The sequence below is a fragment of the Takifugu flavidus genome, chromosome 17 (assembly GCF_003711565.1).
Source record: "Takifugu flavidus isolate HTHZ2018 chromosome 17, ASM371156v2, whole genome shotgun sequence".
In the NCBI taxonomy this organism is placed as follows: Eukaryota; Metazoa; Chordata; class Actinopteri; order Tetraodontiformes; family Tetraodontidae; genus Takifugu; species Takifugu flavidus.
The window spans coordinates 10,510,863-10,530,642 of NC_079536.1; the positions used below are offsets into that span (position 1 = coordinate 10,510,863).

Below are 19,780 nucleotides of genomic sequence, written 5' to 3' on the forward strand. Positions count from 1 at the left end.
GTGTGTGTGTGTGTGTGTGTGTGTGTGTGTGTGTGTGTGTGTGTGTGTGTGATTTATTAGCAATAACTTACAATAACAATAACTTCTCAATAATATCTTAATTACAATGCCTCCTGAGGAGAAATAAAACAATGTATGGTTATTTCAGATTGGAAATGCAAAACACATTGAAATATGCTCACTAACTGATATGTTGGTGTTCAGACATTTTCCTCCAGCTGAAGAAAATTCCTCCTTCACAAGCCCACAGCAGAGCTCCTCGCTCACGGCACTGCTCTGGGGAGAGAGAAAACCGTACTGGGGTGCAGTGACGTCTTGGTGATGTCAATGCCTCTAATTGTAAATTGCACATGTTGCTTTGCTGCTGGCAGTGTTAACGGTGCACTAAGAGTAAAGACTCAGAAGGGGACAGTCTGCTTGGAAAAGCCGGCAGCACACACAGGATGGCTGTAACCAAGGAGACAGAAGCAGGTATGATTGTTATCTTCTCTTTGACGGGCAGACGCGTAAAACTAGATTTACACTGTTGACAGGTAAAAATTCTAATACTTTGGTATCTTCCAAAGTCTCCGATGCGTACCAGTTTGCCTATTAGAAATTAACTGTTTTTTTTCTGTTTTTACATGTTTGTCCAATGAATTTATGATAAATAACCTGTAGAACATGCAAAATGTTCCACAATGACACCAAACAAGTCTTTTTGTACAAGAGGCAACACAGTGGCTAAAATAATCTCTGGTTCTGCTGAACAGTCTCATGAGACTGCTTGATACTGGCACACGTGTGTGTGTGTGTGTGTGTGTGTGTTGTGTGTGTGTGTGTGCCCACTCACAGCGTACAGCAGCAGCTGATACCACTTCTTTTCCTGTAATAGGCCCCCCAGCAGGGACATGCAAATGAACTGGTGAATAAGTCGCACATTGATGTCAGCCAGTGACCACTGCGTTATTGTAGTCCTGCTGTTCCCTTTGTGATGCCACTGTGTCACAAAATGATCAGTGCTCTATAGTGAAACAAGCTGTTCTGGCACTAAAACATGAGAAGAAGAAAGTGTCACTCTGAGATTCCACTCAGTTCCACTTGTCTGTTTTGAAAAACCTATTCAAATTTTAATTTTTAGTAATATTTTCATATTAATATGAGAGCCAGTTTGAGGCTTAGCAGCATGTAGCAATGGAAATAGACAGGTGTCCTGTCAGTATTTCACAGCTGAACTTTTCTAATTTGGGCCCTTTTACATCCCAACACTCATTATTACCAGGAAGGATTTTCATCCTTATACACAAATGATAAATAAGAATGGTAGATCTTTGGTCTTCAAAGGTTTCTACCTTCATTATGTGACAGCTATGTGACAGCATTATGTGACAGAACCTGTTACGTTAAGCAAAATTGTTTTACTACTGCCTTTATGGTAAATCTCAGTTGAGTTAACAGCCAGGTCCAGTTGCTCACTGTGATCAAGCTTTGGATAACCATGACTTGGACGAATCAGGAACCGACATGGACGCACAACCTATGTTTACCTATACTACAGGCGTGGGCAAATTACCTGCTTGACGGAGGCCTGCAGTCTTTCGGTGCTTTTATATTCCACTTTATTTCAGTGTTGGATTCACTTATTGATTATGTTCCATTAAAAATTGATTTATTTCAAATTAAATTATTTTAAAAGCTTTTCAAGTAAATTCCACTGATGCAGCCTAGTCGACTGAACTGCCATTTAGAACTTGCACGTATATTTCTTGGTATTTCTTTAGGAAGTGACCTGGATTCCTGTCTTGACTCTGACCTTGCAAAGACGACAAGGGAGCCTTGGGGTCAAGCCTCCTGTAAACCTGCACAGGATGACCAGCTGAGGAGGGAGCGGCGCTTGATGAAGAACAGGTAGAGATTATTTCCTCACTGCAGCTTTGATGGGAAATTCCACAAAACCAGACAAATAAAATGCCTTTTTGCTGTGTCTGTAGTAACTGTTGTGTCCGATTGTAGGGAAGCAGCTCGAGAATGTCGGAGAAAGAAGAAGGAATATGTCAAATGTCTGGAAAACCATTTGGCCATGCTGGAGAACCAAAACAAGACTCTGATCGAGGAGCTCAAAGCATTAAAATACATTTATAGTCACAAGGGCCAGTAAAAATGCTGTGTGTGTGTGTGTGTGTGTGTGTGTGTTTTATACAGACGACACTGCCTTGGAATAAGCCATGTGCCATCATCACCAGCTGGGAAAGAGACTTAAAGTTAATTTTTAATGAGTTCTACTCATTAACTTCAATGGAAAACCTCAGCAGGTTAAACAAAAATCTTCAAGGGTTAGGTTTAGATTTTGGATTAAATTGAAAATGTATCTTTTCACTATTTTTTTTAGACAACGTCATCAGAGTTTGTACTGTTTTGTACTGTTTCTGCCCAGACTGACTACTAGAAATTAGCATGGTAACTTAAAATACAGTGAAGTAAATTAAAATTAAATGTCGGCTTATTTCAGGTCAGGGAGTTCAGAAAGGAAGAGGAAAGGAAGAGGATATATGGATCATTTATAGACTCAGATAACAGAAAATCAGGTCCTGAAACCAAGGCAAAGCTATGTGCTCACATGTTTTGATCTTCCCTGCATTGAGCATGATGCTACGACAGCTAAAGAAGAGCATGTTCCATATGTCCCATATTCCGTTAGAATGTAATTATTTTTAATACAGATGTTTGCGTGACTGTTTTATCTCAATACAAGTTAGAGCAAATGCTGATAATTTGTGGAAACTGTTAAGGTCTTGAAATGAATTGTCTTTGTCTCTGTACATCATTTAAGAAGTCATTTAGAATGTAATTGTCAACACTTGAACTCTGTTAAAGATTGATTTTGCTGACTGTAAAATTAAAAATCTATATTTTAATGTCTTCTAAAAAAAATCTATATGCTTTCATGTGTTTACATCAGTAACAAACCATTTTGATCTGTTCACAATAAACTTCAGTGTTCTGTGACGTATTTAACACATCCTGATTTGATGGGGTTGATGACAGTGAACTATTGCTTTTCTATTGCAACAGGCGGGTATTTGCGCACCCACAAATGTGTGTGTTTTGGGTTTGGGTTTTTTCTGACTGCATTCCCTCAGCTCTCATTTACTTATAAACCTATTACACAAACCAAACAAGTGAGCAAAGAATCCAGTAGCACAGAGATTTACACTGCACCTGGGCCTATTGTGAAACAGTGTTCCTGTTTAAATGAAAACATAGCTGACTTCCTCTTAACAGAAAAAGCTCCACCAGAGACTGTATGTCATGAGGAAGGTCATGCTGCTTGAGCGTCACTGGAGATTACAAAATAAACACGGACACCAATAAACTATTATATCTGCTGACGCTGCTAGATTTATCTGTAGAATGCTTTTATAAACTGGGAACAATTAGTATAAACATTTTTCGTATCTCCCCACAGGAATATTTTAGTGCAATGGAGCCCATTAACCAACAGATGGCAGTGTAGCACCAAGTGTGTGCAACTCATTTAAACACAATCAGGAAAAATGGAATATGTTCTAAAGTTTTTCTAAGACCAAGCTACTTGCATCAGAGCTCATATGCCGGAGCAGTTATATGCATATATATATAGCTAGTCACTCTGCAGTAATCTCTCTTAATCGCTTTAATCCCACAATATGACCAGTCATCTCATTGGATGCGCACGATCAGTCAGTGCAATATTTAAAACAAGCGCTAAATAATTTAAGCATTTTTTAAAGGCTTTTGCTCACCCTTTAAAACAACAAATCGCTGTGGTTGCACATCATGTTAATAACATGGACCAAAATACTAGCCTCTTGAACCCCTGGATTTATTTCCCACCAATTGTTGCAGTATTAGAATAATAATATTCTCAAGAGACCATCATGATTATTGCTGCCTTGTTACTACCCACTTGAACCGGAACCTTTTTCGACACAACCAATTCCACTGTTCTATTAAGACGTGTTTATGTTCTACCCAAAACATCGGAAACTCTCCCTTCCTCGTCATAATGGCAGGGTTTTACGGACTGACGTGCTGAGCAAAAAGCTAAAGATAATAAACTCGCTGTACTATTTTAAAGCTTTAATATGCGTGCTTTAGTGGCTATTATATTCTCTTTATTCTAATATTTTACACCTGATGTGAATTATTCAAGCCAAATCATTAAAGAATCGTAGTGGTATCGAAAATTAGTGCAAGAAAGGCCAACTGAGTTACAGATAGAGATAATGTTGTTAGAGTTAGAGATAATGTTGCATATTTATAAAGAGTATGTCCTCTATATAATAGTGAGATTTGATGCCTAAGTGTTTCTAAACAGGGTAGGTCAAATTCCGACTGTATTGGAGTCGATGAAGGCAACACAGTAGCGGATGTAGCGGGCGCAGTTTACAGTCGGTAACCATGTAGCGCCGACATAGAATTATCTTCCTCGGTGAGCCTCAATAAAATTTGCTAATGCGTGTGCATGTCGTTATAAAATGACATCGATTCAGCATGTGTTTATGAAAATAACCTGACGCTCCGGTGGAAATTGAACAGCGAGGGAGTCGAATGGTTACCCGAAGCTATCTGGTGGTCGTTTCTGCCCTCGCTTGGACGTTTCGAAGCGGACGGGCTGGGCTCCATTGACTTATTGGCCGACACCGGCGTTTAAATGTCATTTTCAATGCCTGCGCTTGTTTATTTCACTGTAATCTTAGTGTGAGTTAAGGGTGTGTAACGCCAACGGACACCGGGCTTGGTTTGCCTCTTGCTCCGGTTCTGGCTAACCGCCTTACCGCCCCGCTTCCCACTTGTGCAGCTAATAGCACGACCGGATAAGACGCTGAAGACACCACTGCTGGGTTTAGCCCTCGACTAAAGCTTGCCTACATTATGGGGAACACAACATCCTGCTGCGTGTCATCGAGCCCCAAACACCGAAGGAACAACCACTCCAGACTCGAACCGTACCTGCCGGAGCCGGAGCTGAGCCGGGAGGATACGGGCTGCAACCTGCAGCACATCAGCGACAGAGAGAATTTAGACGGTAAGACGCCAATGAATCTCTTCAAAATCACTTTAATCACTCATTTGCACATCCTTTCTGGGATGCATTGTTTATTCTTAAATATCAAAGCTTTATGATCTCCAGATGCCACTTAATGCACGTGAGATCTTGCAGCACCGGAACCACCCACCCTCAGCACCAGATCACAATGCTCTAATGCTTCCTTTAGTTTATTTTGAAACCATGCAGTTGTTTAGAGTGGGACCACACGGACAAGAAACTGCAAAAGGCCGAACCGAAACGTATCATCGGCAACTGCACAGGAAACTGGATGTACAATAGCAAAAGGAAGTGTCTTCATAATTTAATGCCTGGAATTCTGTGAATCAGTAGAACCTCCGAATGACGGCCTTTTTTTAGGATTCTGAAGTTGGTCCTTGAGTCATTTACACCATGTGTTGGTGTGTGAAAGGTTGGCGCAGCATGCTGAAGGCCAGGAAGTGTGAATATGTGTTCCAGTGGGAGGTGAGGTGGTGGTTGTCGCTCTCCGTGGCGGAGTATTCATTCACTTGACAGATCTGAACAGAATCGTGGGCACACTCTGCATTTACACCTGATGTCTGCAGCTTCAGTGGGAGCAAGGTTCTGCAAATGTAGTTTTACCTTGATGAATGCTGCAGTGTTCTCAGGAGCTGGAAGCATCGGCTTGGATAGGGGATGTTGTTGCCACTGAGAGGAGCTTGGCCACCTCAGAGTCCGCGTGAACTGTGGAAACACTGAACAAACTGGAATTTAGGTATTTGAATTATGTACCACTGTGGACTCGTGCAAACAGTTTGACAGAACTGTGACTTTAATGGGAAAACCTCGGATTTGTGGAGAGTTTGAGTGCGATTATTTCTGGTGATTAATCTGTTGTAAAGGATCATTTAAACCCGCAGCTGTCGTATGGCCACATAATATTTGGTGGAATGAGGGAGATGCTAAAAACTGGTTTTCTTTTGTGTTTCTCCTCTTCTGTTTACCCAAGTCTTTAGGTATTATCCTTTTGGCCATTTGGCCGGGCCTCCAATGACATTCCACAGCTATAAGACTCTATATATCCTTGGAAGGAACTGAGCTGGAACTGAACGGATTGCCAAGTTGCATTCATATGATATCGTAGCCAGATATTAAAGAATCAGTCTTGCAGAAACACTGTCTTGGAGGTTGAACAATTGTGCTCACAAGTTATGTAGATATGTGACCTGGGCTGTTCCAAGCATGTGGTTTCAAAAATACTAACTGCAAACTGCTGACAGTGGTGATGACACGGTGGCGTTAGCACAAACTCAACACAGAGCGCTTATTGAACAGTCCCTCTCCAAGTTTAGGAGTCCTTCAACTGGCCCCTTGTACATGTTTAGCAACTGTAATCAGATTCGTCTGAGTAATTGATTGTTTCTGGTTTACTCTCCACTCAATAGGCTCTTGTTTGTTGATTGTTTATTTTTTTTATTGTAATATGACCACATATATGATTTAGGGTTGTGGAAATCTTTATATTTTGACATTGGATGAGCATTATTTTTTGAGCATTGGTGGGATTAAATTTTAAAATACCATGGCTGGGTATTCCAGACTGGAATCCTTCAGATTTGAAGAATGCTTAAACTGAGATGAAGAGAACTGAGATTGTGAACAGTAGACCTGTTACAGCCACTGCTGTATTTCTACTTAGCCTCTCCAATCCAACTGTTGGGATATTTTTAGGATAAAATGGTCTTCTGATGTAAAATGATGTCTCAGGAATGAAGAGTGAATGGGACAGAGCTCTCACTCAGTCTGTGTTTTATTTAACTAAGACATGTGTAAGTGAGTCTGATCTACAGGCCCAGAATTCATCTGTGTCTCATCAGTGTTAAAGTTAGTTATCTCTGGAGCACAGGCACACACACATGCACGCATATTGATGAGTCTTGCTTGCAGGCTAATTGAGATCTGGGCTTGGATTATTCATGCCTGGTTGATGAGCCTGGGGAATCTTCTAACTCTAAATTCCAGACTAGTTGGCCTAAATTTAGGGTGTGTAAAATGCGTTTGTTGTATTGTCGCTGAGGTGAAAGCAGAAATAAATAATCAGTATCGGTGCTGAAGCGGAAGGATTCGGAGCTTGTCCAGTCTCCCAGGCATGATAGCTGAATTTTAGAGCTTGGCTTGGATGTGTGATGCAGCCCAGCAGGAGATGCAGCCATGCACTGTTTTTGAATGCTGGTTAAAACCAAATCTAGACCCTCCGCTGGTACTATCATGTCTTTGGATTTGGAGTCAGAACAGCTGCAGTCTTCTTTAGCCGTGCCTTAAATTCTAAACTAAATCATACATCCACATCGCCTTTGTCAATCATTTGCAGGCAATGGGATCAGAGATCACAGAACACAGAGCGGGTTCTCGTGTCCTTTTGGTGGCTCAGATGAGAAACCAGAACTGATTCACAGTTCATTTCTGATGCTGCAGAAAGCAGAAGCGAACGCTGCTCACATCTCCGACTCAACCCAGATCTGTGGACTAGACAGACACCCAGAATCATGTCCCAGTTTGACCAGGCTGCATTGCCATCTGTGGCCAACCAGTCTATTTAGGACCAGTAGCCACGGGTGGATAGAAAACTAGAACTTTACAGTTGCCAAAATTTAAGCATGATGGATATTAAGTAAATGGTGGCTTTAAATGGGTTTCTGTGTGCCCGTGCACGTCAGTGTCACACTAGTGCATCTAATAACGTTTCCTCTGGTGCTCTTCTTGTTATTTTACTGGTTTAATTGGAAATAATTAGAATTATAGAGGAGATCGTTGCTCTCAGATGAAGTGTCGTTAAGGTGTCATCAGCTTTCTTTTATCTCGAATATTCTCATTGTCGGTAATAATGATTTTGACATCCCTTCTCTTGTTTTCCCCAATTTCTTTCCTCCTGTTTGATTTCCATAGACATTTTTCTTTCATGTGATGTCAGCCAGTATTTGTGGTTGGAATAGTCGGTCTAGCAGCAAAAGGAAGAGCCACAAGTGTAGTTAGCATCTTTAAGATATCCTACATTTAAAGCCTGTATTCTGTCCACTAACGATGTACACAGCTCATTTGATCTGCCCTTCAATTGTCTTTTCTTGTTTTAATCTAAATACCTGTCACCTTTTATTGCTGATTCTTCTGTATAAACCCTAATATCTGAAAAAAATAATCCAGAAAAGTCAATCGGAGCAATCCCTGCCTGCACCTGTTTAATTACAGCTAATTACCAGATTTATCCACATGTATTGGCCACTCTCACTGCTGAAGATTTAAACAAATGTCACATCATTCTGGCAACCTCAACCTTCTCAAGCAGGAAACAGATGCAGTTAATTGCTGTACTGTATTCTTTATTGGCGTGCTGATAGCTGCACGGCACCATTCTGGATCCCTCAGGCAGTCAGCAGGGCAGCCAAAACCCAGTATGGGGCCTTCCGGTCTGGGCTGATGTTAAACCCAACACCATCATGGTGACGGGCAGCGCAGTAACACAAATACACCGTTTTTAACTCTCTCCTATTGTGACACTTTGATTTCACAGATACCATTAAAGTCTCACTTCTTCAGTGTGATTAATACAGGGTTTAGTTGAAGAGCACTTTTAAATCCATCCACTCTTTGTTCAGCACCTCCCCAACATTGTTTAAGCTACAGCTCTCTTGCTTCACTTCCTTCCTTCCTTCAGTCCACCTCAGGCTGGAGGAGTCAGGGATGTTAGAACTCTTCACACTAAAGGTCGCTCACACCTTACTTCCTGTGTTAAAATAAGTGCAACGTTTGTTCTTTTGTAGACAAAACACTTCAATATTCCTTTTATAAGTGATGTGATGGACCCACATCATGTGCAACGTTGCTATCACCTTCATATCTCTTTCACTGCTCTTTGCTCTTCTAAACAGTTTTCCCCAGAACCTCGCTGCAACCTCTTCTGTGTGGGTTCATGTGTGTGTGAGGTTTTTAGAGTGGCTGTCAGACACACAGAATTGTTGTAAAGGAGTGCGGGCACAATACTTTAACCTGCTGCAAACTTAAACGGGATATCTTTCTTTTCATTTATGGTACATTTAAAATAGGGGCACAAACAAAACCTTAAATGGACCCATTTTTGCTCGAAAAAAAGACATTTTTCCGGTCCTTTATGCTGCCAGTTTTCCCCTCAACCTTTTCATTTTACATCATGCTTTTCCATTGTTGCCAGCCTGTCCCTCGTATGTGTTGGCTGCATTTTCTGTGTTGGTCTCACTGGGTGTTGGTCCCTTTCTGACCCTTCCTGTTTCAGTGACATCATCCAAGAAATAAGGAAGCTGCTCGTGGGGTCGCGTCACACAATAGCTCGGATTCTTGCCCCGTTTCCCTCTGTGCTATTAACATTTAACTTGAGTTACCTTATTTATATTGATTATTGTAGCTTCCTGTGTTTTTAAGTTTGTCCAGGATATTAAATCAGCTCACCTGGCAGCCATAAAATTCTTTGAGCTAATTTCATCCTACTGTTCAAACAGCAGCGGCTTTTTATTCACCTGCCAAGCAAAAGGTCTGGCTAGAAAGATATTGGAAAAAAGAGTATAAATGCGTAACGTAAATGCGATAGAGGTGAATGACAAATTTAATCAGGGCAAAAAACTAGGTCAAAATGCGCTCCTAATTTATTCAGTTTGCACAGAAACAGCAGATGTAGTTGATAACAAACCAAGCATAGAGGATGTATCAGAAAGTTTAAAAAGAGAGAGATATCAAAAGATGAGTAGCAGTGTTTGTCTTTGTCATATTTTGTGCCATATTTTGAATTTAGAAAACCGCGATTGGTCTATTCTAAACACACTCTTTCAGTACAACAGGCATTTATTACATTGCGGCTGATATGTTTTAGTCATGGTGTCACCATGTTTATGTTAAGAATCCAATCATCCATTTCAAATCCTTCTCACAGTGGAAGAAGTGACACTTCTTGCTTCATAACTTCAAACCTGAATCAGCATAAATGGAGTCTATTAAATGGGCTCCATCTGAAATTAATCACTGTCTCATTTAATATTACGACTATAAATGCTGCTATGACAGTCAGTTGCCTCCAGCTGGTGAGAGTCAGACTTCCTCACAGGGTCGATTAGCTCACCTAAATCTATTTTTCTTGTATATTTAATTCAGTTTATATCGTCTTATGTTGTCACCGTGTGTACACATAATGTTCTTTTCTGGTATTGACTTTGCACATTGTTTTACTAACCACTCCAGAGACCAAACAGCCTATAATACCAACTTTTAAAAGTCTTGACCCTTTTTTTCACCAATACTCATATAGAATGAATATGTTTACCAGAAATAGAGAGATTTCAAAACAATTATGATTTTCCAATTTCTTGTTTCTTTCCACATGACCAGCACTTCCTGTTTCAGTGGTGTGGGCATTCCTAGTGTGTTCACAAGGCTTCAATGTGTTCTGGACAAAGGTCAAATCTGAATTATTATGAATGAGGATCATGTTTGTCACTTAAATAAGCTTTTCAGCCTGTCAGGCTGTTTTACTTTGTTTTAATGCATTAAGGCCTCACCTTCACCACAGTGTTGCGACTCCAGTGGACAGAACGTTCTGCTGGCTGGAGTTTGGTGTGTCTGTTGTAGCCATTCACCTTAGCTTTAGGTCCATTCTAAGAGGACTGATTCTGTTACTTCTGCTCCCAGATCTTCCAATGGAGTACAATCCTTCTGATCATCCTCGGGCCAGCACCATCTTCCTCAGCAAGTCACAGACTGATGGTAAGAATATTTCTGAGCCTTTTTCCCCCATGTTGTCTCAGAGGAGGCATCAGTAAACCCAGTAGAGATCTTTAGCCCTCTGACTGATTATCACAGACCCTCAAGAATGTAAAACATGATTCCAACGTAAATGTGGAGCAGCCTGTATCAGTCTCAAATGTATCCTTAATAGATTCTGATAGCCTCCAGTAGGCCTCCAGTGTGAGAAAGGTTTCCTCACAGATCTAAAGCTCTGCATCGATACTCTTCATCGGCCTGTTTTTATCCACTGCAAAGTCTCGTGACTTCTGCAAAAATATCCCAGCAGCCTCAAACTCTGAGATTAAGTGTTTTCATCATCTCTATCAGAAGCTAAAGCTGTGGTTGTCTGCATCCAGCAGAGAAACAAGGATACGTTTTAATCACACTGAATATGAGGTAGCTGAGGATCAGGTATCTCACATCACTTTCAGTTAATCAATACTCTCTTCTATTTGGTATTAAGAGGCTTGTTAGTGATTTGTAGCTCAAAAACTGACTATCGATTGGATGTTGGGGTCTGGTGCTTGAATATATCTGATGAGCCTATTACAGCTTTTGTGTGAACATCTGCCTCCATGTTTTCTCAGCATATACAAATACCAGCTATAGGACACAATCGGAACCCTTTTAATCTGTAGCCCGTTGCACTTGCCATCAAGAAACATAGAGAAACCTTGAACTTTGTGTTTTTTCAGTTGCCGTTCACAGTAAAAGAGGTAAGATTCTGAGTGTGTGTCTGGTCTGGGTAAGCAGGCAGTCTCGTGCTTACCCTGTGTTTGGACCTGTCATAAAATCTATTAAAGTCCCGTTTTCAGTCTTCAGTTAGCCGGCGGTGTCTCTTTGCTCCCAGGCTGCTCATCTTCATGTCATTCTGTGTGCGCCTCATATCATGCACATAAATAGAGTTCTGCTAGCAATCAACTGTTGTTATTTCAGAGGAGGCAGCGGTTTAAAGCACACCTTTAATGGGATTCATGGCTTTGTGTGGAAGTGTTTCCAAACATTGTACGCATGTGTTATTAATGTCATACGGAGTAATTAGAGACTTTAAATGGCTCATCTTTTCTCACATTTAAGAAAGATGCTGTAGGTCATTTAAAAGAAAACACCCAGGTAAATACTGCCCCCTGTCTGCGAGGGTGGCGAACTGCTAATGTTTGTTGACCCCTATTCTTTCACTTTCTTTTCAGTTCGAGAGAAAAGAAAGAGCCTTTACATCAACCATGTAAGTACCATCACTTTAGGGAGTCATAGGTAGAAGCTGACATCGTTGCATTAATTTTGATTGTTTTACCAGTGCAATGCAATCACAAATGCTAATTGATGGCTACTGATATATTTCTTCAGTTTACACACATTTCGGAAAGTAAGGTAAAATCCTCAAAATTACTTATGAAATGACAAAAAACATTCCGCCACTGTCCCTCCCACTATCATTTGGATTAGTCAGAAGTGTTGCATGAGGATTTGTTGCATGTAGCATCATTAAAGTAGCATTAAAGCCATGTGTACATTATATTTCACCCTTGTGTCAATAAAATAGTAGCTCTCTATGCAAAAACATTTGGGCTTTAACTTAATATTCTCTCTTTAATGGCAAAACTGCAGCTATTCTGTAGGGATAAAAGCTATTATAATTATATGAAATTGTTGAGAAAAAACAGAAAGGCATCTATACAGAGATTTTCTTTCAGCTGCTGATTGCAGTCCTACTTCACATATTTTGTACAAATAGAGTTCAGTTTTCATTGTCACATTGGTAATTGTGAATTTGTGTCTGATGCCCCCCTTCGAATATGCCCACCCTGCATGCTCCCATCTCAGACACCAACACCGACCAGACAGAATGAGTTTAGAAGCTTTCAGGTGTCCCACATTCCTCGGCTGTCATCAGGCCTTGTGGTCGGTCGCAGCATGAACACAAATAGAAACTGATGGACGTGCGCTTCTTTGTGCACTTGTGCCGCAGCACCATCCAGGGCCAATGAGACGGAAATACAGCTCATGTTCCACCATATTTCTAGACGACAGCACAGTCAGCCAACCCAACCTCAAATACACCATCAAATGGTAACTACAGAGCTATTTTTGACCAACTTCAAAGAAGTCATCTTTGTTTTGGATGCAGGTGTTTTTCTGGCTCCTTTGATGTGATGTTTTGAAATATTTTCCATGTTGTCTGTGCAGTGTTGCCTTGGCAATATACTATCACATAAAGAACAGGTATGTTTTCATTTTCCTTGTTTAAGATGTTATTTTAATGTCAAAGTTTTAACTTATTTCAGTCTCTTATAATATAAATCATATGAATTTCTTTCAGAGATACTGATGGACGAATGCTGTTAGACATTTTTGATGAGAAGCTGCACCCGCTCTCGGTGAGGCCCCGAATCTGCGTAATGCACAACCGGCAGCTGTTGGGATTAATCAAAAAGAGAGAGGGTGCAATTTGATAACCAGCAAATAATCCCACACGCCTCAGACGTGTATATACTATGGTCATGGCAGAAACACTGACTTCTAAACCAGAGGATTGTGTTTTAATTTTGATTTTGATTTGGAACAAATGCTCATTTCCATCACATTTACTTTATTTACTTATGATGCAGAAGTTGGAGGTTCCTCCTGATTACGAGAAACACGACCCCGAGCAGAAACAAATCTACCGCTTTGTCAGGACCCTTTTCAGCGCTGCACAGCTCACTGCCGAGTGTGCCATTGTCACTTTGGTAAGTGTGTAAAACAGATCTGACACTTTTAGACCCGTGTTGATGGAACATGAGGATGGGGATAAAGCAAGTCTGTGACGTAGGAACGGGCAGGACCGCGAGGGGCTTTGTAGGCCAGGAGCAGGTTTTTAAAGTGGACGAGAGGTTTAACTGTTGGCCAGTTGAGGTTCTGGAGGACAAAGGTGTTGCGATGGTGGGAGTGGGTGAGGAGGCAGGTAGCGGAGTTCTGTTTGTGCAGGAGTTTTTTAACCGTTGAGCTGACAAAACTGAAGAATCCGGGATGTGAGAAATGCACAGAAGCACCGGGTTTGTGCAGCAATTCACAGAAACACTGGGTCTCCTGACAGCAGGAGGGAGTGTCGCTGATCCTCCTTCAGCTCCTTCATCCTCTCTCTGTTGCCATCTTTAAACTGGTGTCTCACATTTATTTTTGGCTCCTTTTTCCCTCTTGAAACATACTCCAAATATGTAATATAATTAGAATGTATCCTGTGCATTAGAAAGTTACAGAGATGAGATTATTAATATCATTAAATCGGCACCGGTTGGTAAGAGGAGAGGTTACCGACCTGGCTGCTTCTCAGGCTGCAGAGAAAAGAGGAAGAAGCTGCAGGCGGGTGGTGAGGACATCTTATCAGATCCCCACTGTTGACGTTCACAAAAATTTATGCAGGTCTGAATCAGATGTGTGGCTGTTTATTCAAGGACCACACACACAGTGGACTTAATCTAAGCTCTCCTCTCCCCCCTGGGAAGAGATGGAGGACAAACAAATCTGAAACAGACAGTCTGAAAAACGTGTAACATTGAAAAATCAACCACTCCACCGCTGTTTCAGTTGTTCTGGACTGAGCTGTACAAACAAGTTGGGCAGTACAGATGACAATTGAGAGTTATAAACATGTAATAGATGTTCCAAGCTATCTATTTCGGAAGCCTTATGTTTATGATGACTTTTTTAGAATTAGAATTCAATTCTGGCTAAATTAAGTTAGCAAGTCTTTTTTTTTCCCCCCAGACAAAGCAGTGATGTTACAATTGAAATGTGTCTGTCCAGGTGTATTTGGAGAGGCTCCTCACCTACGCAGAGATCGACATTTGCCCCGCTAACTGGAAACGGATTGTGTTGGGAGCCATCCTCCTGGCGTCCAAGGTCTGGGATGACCAGGCGGTCTGGAACGTCGACTATTGCCAAATTCTCAAGGATATCACTGTAGAGGACATGTGAGTTTCTGGAGACCCCAAAAATTAAATTCTTTTCTAAGACTGCTCTCAAAACAACAACAAATTCAATGGGGGCCCTACAGAAATGCATATAGAGCTTGTTTATAGTTTTTCATGATTTCTCCTTGGATAATGACAAAAGAATTCCCAGGATCAAACCTTGACCTTCAGATGACTGGTGTGTTATCACAATATTCTGTTTGACTCTGTCTAACCGATACATTTTGCCTGAATGCACAAAATTAGAGGTGTCACTTTGTTGCATTCTTGGGTACTGGGCCTCTTCTGTGCCTGTTTTCATATTCAGGGTCCCACAGTCAGTGTTGTTTCATGGTGTGAACTCTTTGTCTTGGTTCAAAAGGTTGATGGTGAACAGGTTTAGTGTGACCAGCAATGTTTTTACTGGGACTCATGCATCAAAGTGCATGAGCTGATACTTTTAATGGTTATTTTTTTCAGAAGGGCCTTCACCCTCAGTCAAAAATCCCCCCACCCCAGCTGTGTGTAGAGATTAGAAGTGCCTTGTGTATTAAGACCCACACACATCTCTTATACCACATCCGTCTCCAGTCCACAGGAATCTTGGCTGACATAGTTAGTGTAAATATGATGCTGCAAACGTGGCGCCGCTGTCGTGACCTCTCACCCCGGCTGCATTCCCACTCTTTTATGCACCAGGATGTGTATTCTTGTCCCTAATTAAGGTGTTACAAAGCAGTGAATGCAATCCACCTGTTTCAGAGCCTGGCAGGTGTTTCCAAAGAACAAGTTCCCGGACGCTGTCTCAATATTAAACCACGGATTTCCACGGATCATCAATTGTGGGTTTTTTTATGTCTGTGTTCACCAATGACGTCCCCTCTCTTCCCTACAACAGTTGCAACCATGACTGAAATAACCATCAGAAGGACTGAGAAGCACTGAGAGGATGGGGAAAGTATAGAAATGGCTGCAATAGTGCAACAGCAGGATAAAGGAGTGACATTGTTACGTAGGTGGGAGTGTCTGGTTTAAATTTAGCCCTTCTGTTGCTGCATGCCTGTAAATGTGTGTGGCAGGGAAATAAAGAAGCAGATAGAGCTTCTGAGGCAGGCCACAATGCAGAATGATCAGCAGATGAAAGCGGCTGTCAGCGCTGCCAAAGTGCTCACAAGGCTCAGCAGTGCACAATAGCATTTTCAGGATGTGGGATTAATATTTCTTTTTACACTTAATGCATTTTCCTTTCAAACCACTTATTTGAGGATCAGAAAGCCTCATGTGTAATGAATGTTTCAGTGCTGTCAGGTGTTCTTGTCAGGATGGGGCCATGAACAACTTCCCTTGTTATAGTATTCTCAACATGCTGCAGTTTCTAAATATCAGGGTTGCTCTGTTTTCTCCCACAACAGGAACGAGTTGGAGCGCCAGTTTCTGGAGCTGCTGCAGTTCAACATCAACGTACCATCCAGTGTCTACGCAAAGTATTATTTTGATCTGCGCTCGCTGGCTGAAGCTAACAACCTCAGCTTCCCTCTGGAACCCCTCAGCAGGGACAAGGCCCAAAAACTAGAGGTACATTAAAACTCACGCACACGCAGACATTTCAAAGAGTTCGGTTCAAATGGAAATCTGTAAAAAGATATCTAAAATCCTCACTCACTGTGTCCTGATTATCCAGAACAATGTTCCCGGGCCAGTCTCGCTAATGAGTATTTTCAAACTGTTGCACGTGCTCATACCATATGCAGACTGCAGAATGTGGAGAGTGTGACTGTTGTTGAGTAATTACTATCACGACCCCAACCTCCGTCTGTCCCTCCTCGTGTGCTCCATTAATCTCAGTAGAGGCATTTTCCCCATTCATATTCTGTATTTAAATATTCTCTTTAACCCAGAGAGCTTTGCTCATCAAGAGAACAGTAATTAACAGTAATTGCTTTCTTTAATATAGCTAGGAATGTTCTCTAGCCATATTACTGGGAAAACAGGGTTAGACAGTGTGATTATGGTTGAGGAAAGTTGTACCTGCCTGCCTGCACGCGATATCACTAAATGATAGTGTTATCAGAATAGTAGTAGAACAGTAATAAATGTCCATAAAACCCATCATAGCAACAGGAAATCGGCATAAAATATTTTTATGACTCCACAATTTGTTCCTCAAAGACACATGTGCTCTGTCTTTAAGGCCATCTCGCGGTTGTGTGACGACAAATACAAGGATTTGAGGAAACAAGCCAAGAAGAAGTCGGTGAGCGCCGACAACCTGATGGTGGTGCGATGGTGTCCAGCCGTCATCTCCTAATCCAGGCCTGCCTGCAGCAGGGAGGCAGACCTGCCAGACTGTGCTGTGTTTCTGGCAAACCAGGTGGGCAGCATTCCTGTGGATCAGTGGACGGACACACACACACACACACACACAATCCAGCACTTGTTTAAGTGTGATCCTCTGTGGTCATTGTACATAAAACAAGTCCCATCGGCTGCCTGCACTGAACCACACAAACTGAGCTGAACCAAACGGAACATCGTCACAGTGAGGACTGGAAGAAGAGTCAAACAGAAGTGCAAAGACTCCGAAGTAGATCAAGCCGAGTTTTATTACTCCTTCAAGGACTTAAGCCTGTGTACATTCCTCCGATTTTAATTTCCTGGATCATCCTTTTTCACCGAAGCACCATTTTTTTTATAGCATGTGGGCGAGCGGAACTTTCGTTTATATTATCCTTTCTCTGTTTTCACATTTCCATCCTGCAGAAATCACCAAAGGCACGTCTGTAGGACACCCGCGCACATTCCAAGGATCATTTACAGTCTGTCTTAACATATCGCAATCAGTGTTCCTTTACAAAGGCGGCTCTTGTTGAGCAGGTGTCGGTGTTCAGCTCAGACGAGTCGGACTCTCCCAGAGCAGCTTGTCTTCGGATACAGATTTCCACTCTAAGCAATATTCCTGCATCGCTTTGTTGCGATTCTAAACGATGAAGCTTGCATCCAACTGTAGAGCTGATGTAGTTAACTCACTGCCATTGTCCTGACCCGCAGTGCCTGTAATCAGCCAGTTTAACACTTTTCTCCTTTCTACTGGAGGACGCGAACAAACGACTGAATTTATTTGTTTCCTTTTATCATTTTGTATGATTCTTCCAGCTTACAGCGAAACAGCACAAATGGACCATTGATCTACAGAAGCCACTGAAAGGATGATTCTTCAGGGTTGTTTTTGTTCTTGTCAGACTACAATGAATGAAAAAAGCATTAATTGTGATTCAGACACTGCTTACAAATATAGATTGTATACATTTTGCTAAATTGTCTCTGTACAGTGTAAATACAGCACCGGTGTGCAAATTCTGTAGAGGTTGTACTGTAAAAAAACAAAAAAAAGATGCTAGAATATTTATATTGGATCTGTTTTTACTGTACACGAGGGAGGCAGTAAATAGATGCGATTCTTTGTGTCGACTCCGAAATGATGATGAAACATGAAGTATTAAGATTTAAAGAGTTTTAATGGGAGACACCACTGGAGATATTTTCTGTTTTCTGACTGCAGAAAATGCCATGTTTTTGTTACATCTGGTATACTACAAGGCAATTTAGGCTCATTTTATGGCCTGTAATTGTTTTTTAAATGTTTGTTTTTTAACGTCACACTGAGAATGCCCTGTTTGTGTATTTTTCCATCAGGATATATGCTTCTATAGAGTCCCACAAATGACAAAAGGCAGCAAGTGGTTATCTGAAAACTAATATAACACATTAAACAATAATGTTACACTGGTTTAGTGAGCTATCAATGAAAGATTTTGTCATTTTGGGGGACTCCATAACATCCATCTTACCTTCTGAAAAAATCATTTTGTTCCCAGATTGGCTATTTTCTCGATGTTTAGAAGAATATACATGAAAATTTCAGGGGATAAATTGTCTACTTTTTACACATGAAATTGGTTAATAAGATTGTGATGTAATGCTTGCACAAACTTAATAATTCTTCTTTTTTTTGCCTTCTGATTAACTGGGCTGGCATTTTTCCCAAGAACCTCATTATATGGCAGCCGTGCTTCAAACTATCGTGACATAAGCTGAAAATGACCGAAAACATCTTTTTAAAGCCTTTTTATACCACAAAAGGTCCAAATTTAATTGTGATATCAGCCCACTCTTCATTGAATATGAGAGTTTGGGAGGTTTCTGCTGGTGTTTTTTTTTTTTTTTGAGCTGTTGGAGAATTGCTGGGGTGAGTGAGCAGCAGGTGTGAGAGGAGGAGGACGACTGTAACCAAAGCGATGGAGATATGAAGGACGGTAGCGTTGGCCCTGTTGCACATGAAGGATGTGAAGCTGTCGGGGCTGAAGGAGGACTTTTATTCCGCATGGTGTTTGAGTGTTTAGGAAAGTTCCTGGAGTCTTTGATGTATTCAGAGATTGTGAATTCTATTTATTGTATGTTATCTGAGAGTAAGCGTTGACGCCAATGCAGCATCAGCACTGGTCGACCAGTGGCGAGTGTTTAAAGTGCGTGTCGTAGCCTTGTGCACTGAACTCTACCTCTGCATAGAGTTGTTCTTTTTTTTTCCTCCTCTCTTTGACAACAAATTTTGGATTCCATAAATTCATCTTTGATGGGGACATCCAGCGCCAACACCAGCCTGCTGTGGCTGTGACTTCCTTTCTCTTTATGATTGATCTTTTCCAGTTGTTATTGTGTTCTCTTCTTATTGTCAGCGTGTTATTTTCTCGTCAGTGACTCATTCTGTTCTTTTTCTCAGTTTGCCAAACTCGGGTCTTTTATGTTGAACCGTGATTTGTAGAACTTCTCCCAATTCTTCTCTCCTTGAAGCAATGTTTAGAGAATCCTGTGCAAGAATTAAACTTTAACCCTTGTAATAAAACTGGCAAATGTGTCATGTTTCACTGTTAATTACAACATTTTATGCATCTCAAACAAATGGATTACATTAAAACCTATTACAGATTACATTCTGACTCTTGGGGACAGATTTAAT

At 41.2% G+C, this 19,780-nt stretch overlaps 2 protein-coding genes across 5 annotated transcripts; both read left to right on the forward strand.

Moving 5' to 3' along the window:
• Positions 1-109: 109 nt before the first annotated feature.
• On the forward strand, positions 110-2,166 carry LOC130513539 (cyclic AMP-dependent transcription factor ATF-1-like). Its single transcript, XM_057012325.1, has 3 exons — positions 110-471; positions 1,761-1,887; positions 1,993-2,166. Exons 1-3 carry the CDS (start codon positions 444-446, stop codon positions 2,135-2,137), a joined length of 300 nt encoding a protein of 99 aa, XP_056868305.1. The 5' UTR covers positions 110-443; the 3' UTR covers positions 2,138-2,166.
• A 2,094-nt stretch (positions 2,167-4,260) lies between these two features.
• On the forward strand, positions 4,261-19,674 carry ccny (cyclin Y). 4 transcript variants are annotated; one of them, XM_057012252.1, is made up of 13 exons: positions 4,261-4,450; positions 4,820-5,047; positions 10,739-10,813; positions 11,530-11,550; positions 12,025-12,059; positions 12,182-12,205; positions 12,804-12,904; positions 13,022-13,057; positions 13,155-13,212; positions 13,444-13,563; positions 14,621-14,787; positions 16,179-16,341; positions 16,958-19,674. In XM_057012252.1, the coding sequence occupies exons 2-13, from the start codon at positions 4,894-4,896 to the stop codon at positions 17,072-17,074; spliced, it is 1,071 nt and encodes a 356-aa protein (XP_056868232.1). In that variant the 5' UTR covers positions 4,261-4,450; positions 4,820-4,893; the 3' UTR covers positions 17,075-19,674. The 4 variants fall into 4 exon arrangements, with proteins under 4 accessions (XP_056868232.1, XP_056868234.1, XP_056868233.1 ...); XM_057012254.1 differs by lacking the exon at positions 12,182-12,205 and having other exon boundaries at positions 4,325-5,047; XM_057012253.1 differs by lacking the exon at positions 11,530-11,550 and having other exon boundaries at positions 4,325-5,047.
• Positions 19,675-19,780: the final 106 nt, after the last annotated feature.

What these genes read in the sequence shown, in the direction of transcription:
- LOC130513539 (XM_057012325.1), top strand. Translation starts at nt 444, where the DNA reads ATGGCTGTAACCAAGGAGACAGAAGCAG. An exon ending in AACCAAGGAGACAGAAGCAG is followed by an intron (nt 472 to 1,760) that starts GTATGATTGTTA and finishes GTATTTCTTTAG; the next exon opens with GAAGTGACCTGGATTCCTGT. An exon ending in CGGCGCTTGATGAAGAACAG is followed by an intron (nt 1,888 to 1,992) that starts GTAGAGATTATT and finishes GTCCGATTGTAG; the next exon opens with GGAAGCAGCTCGAGAATGTC.
- ccny (XM_057012252.1), top strand. Translation starts at nt 4,894, where the DNA reads ATGGGGAACACAACATCCTGCTGCGTGTCATCGAGCCCCAAACACCGA. An exon ending in CAGCAAGTCACAGACTGATG is followed by an intron (nt 10,814 to 11,529) that starts GTAAGAATATTT and finishes GTGTTTTTTCAG; the next exon opens with TTGCCGTTCACAGTAAAAGA. An exon ending in GATATCACTGTAGAGGACAT is followed by an intron (nt 14,788 to 16,178) that starts GTGAGTTTCTGG and finishes CTCCCACAACAG; the next exon opens with GAACGAGTTGGAGCGCCAGT.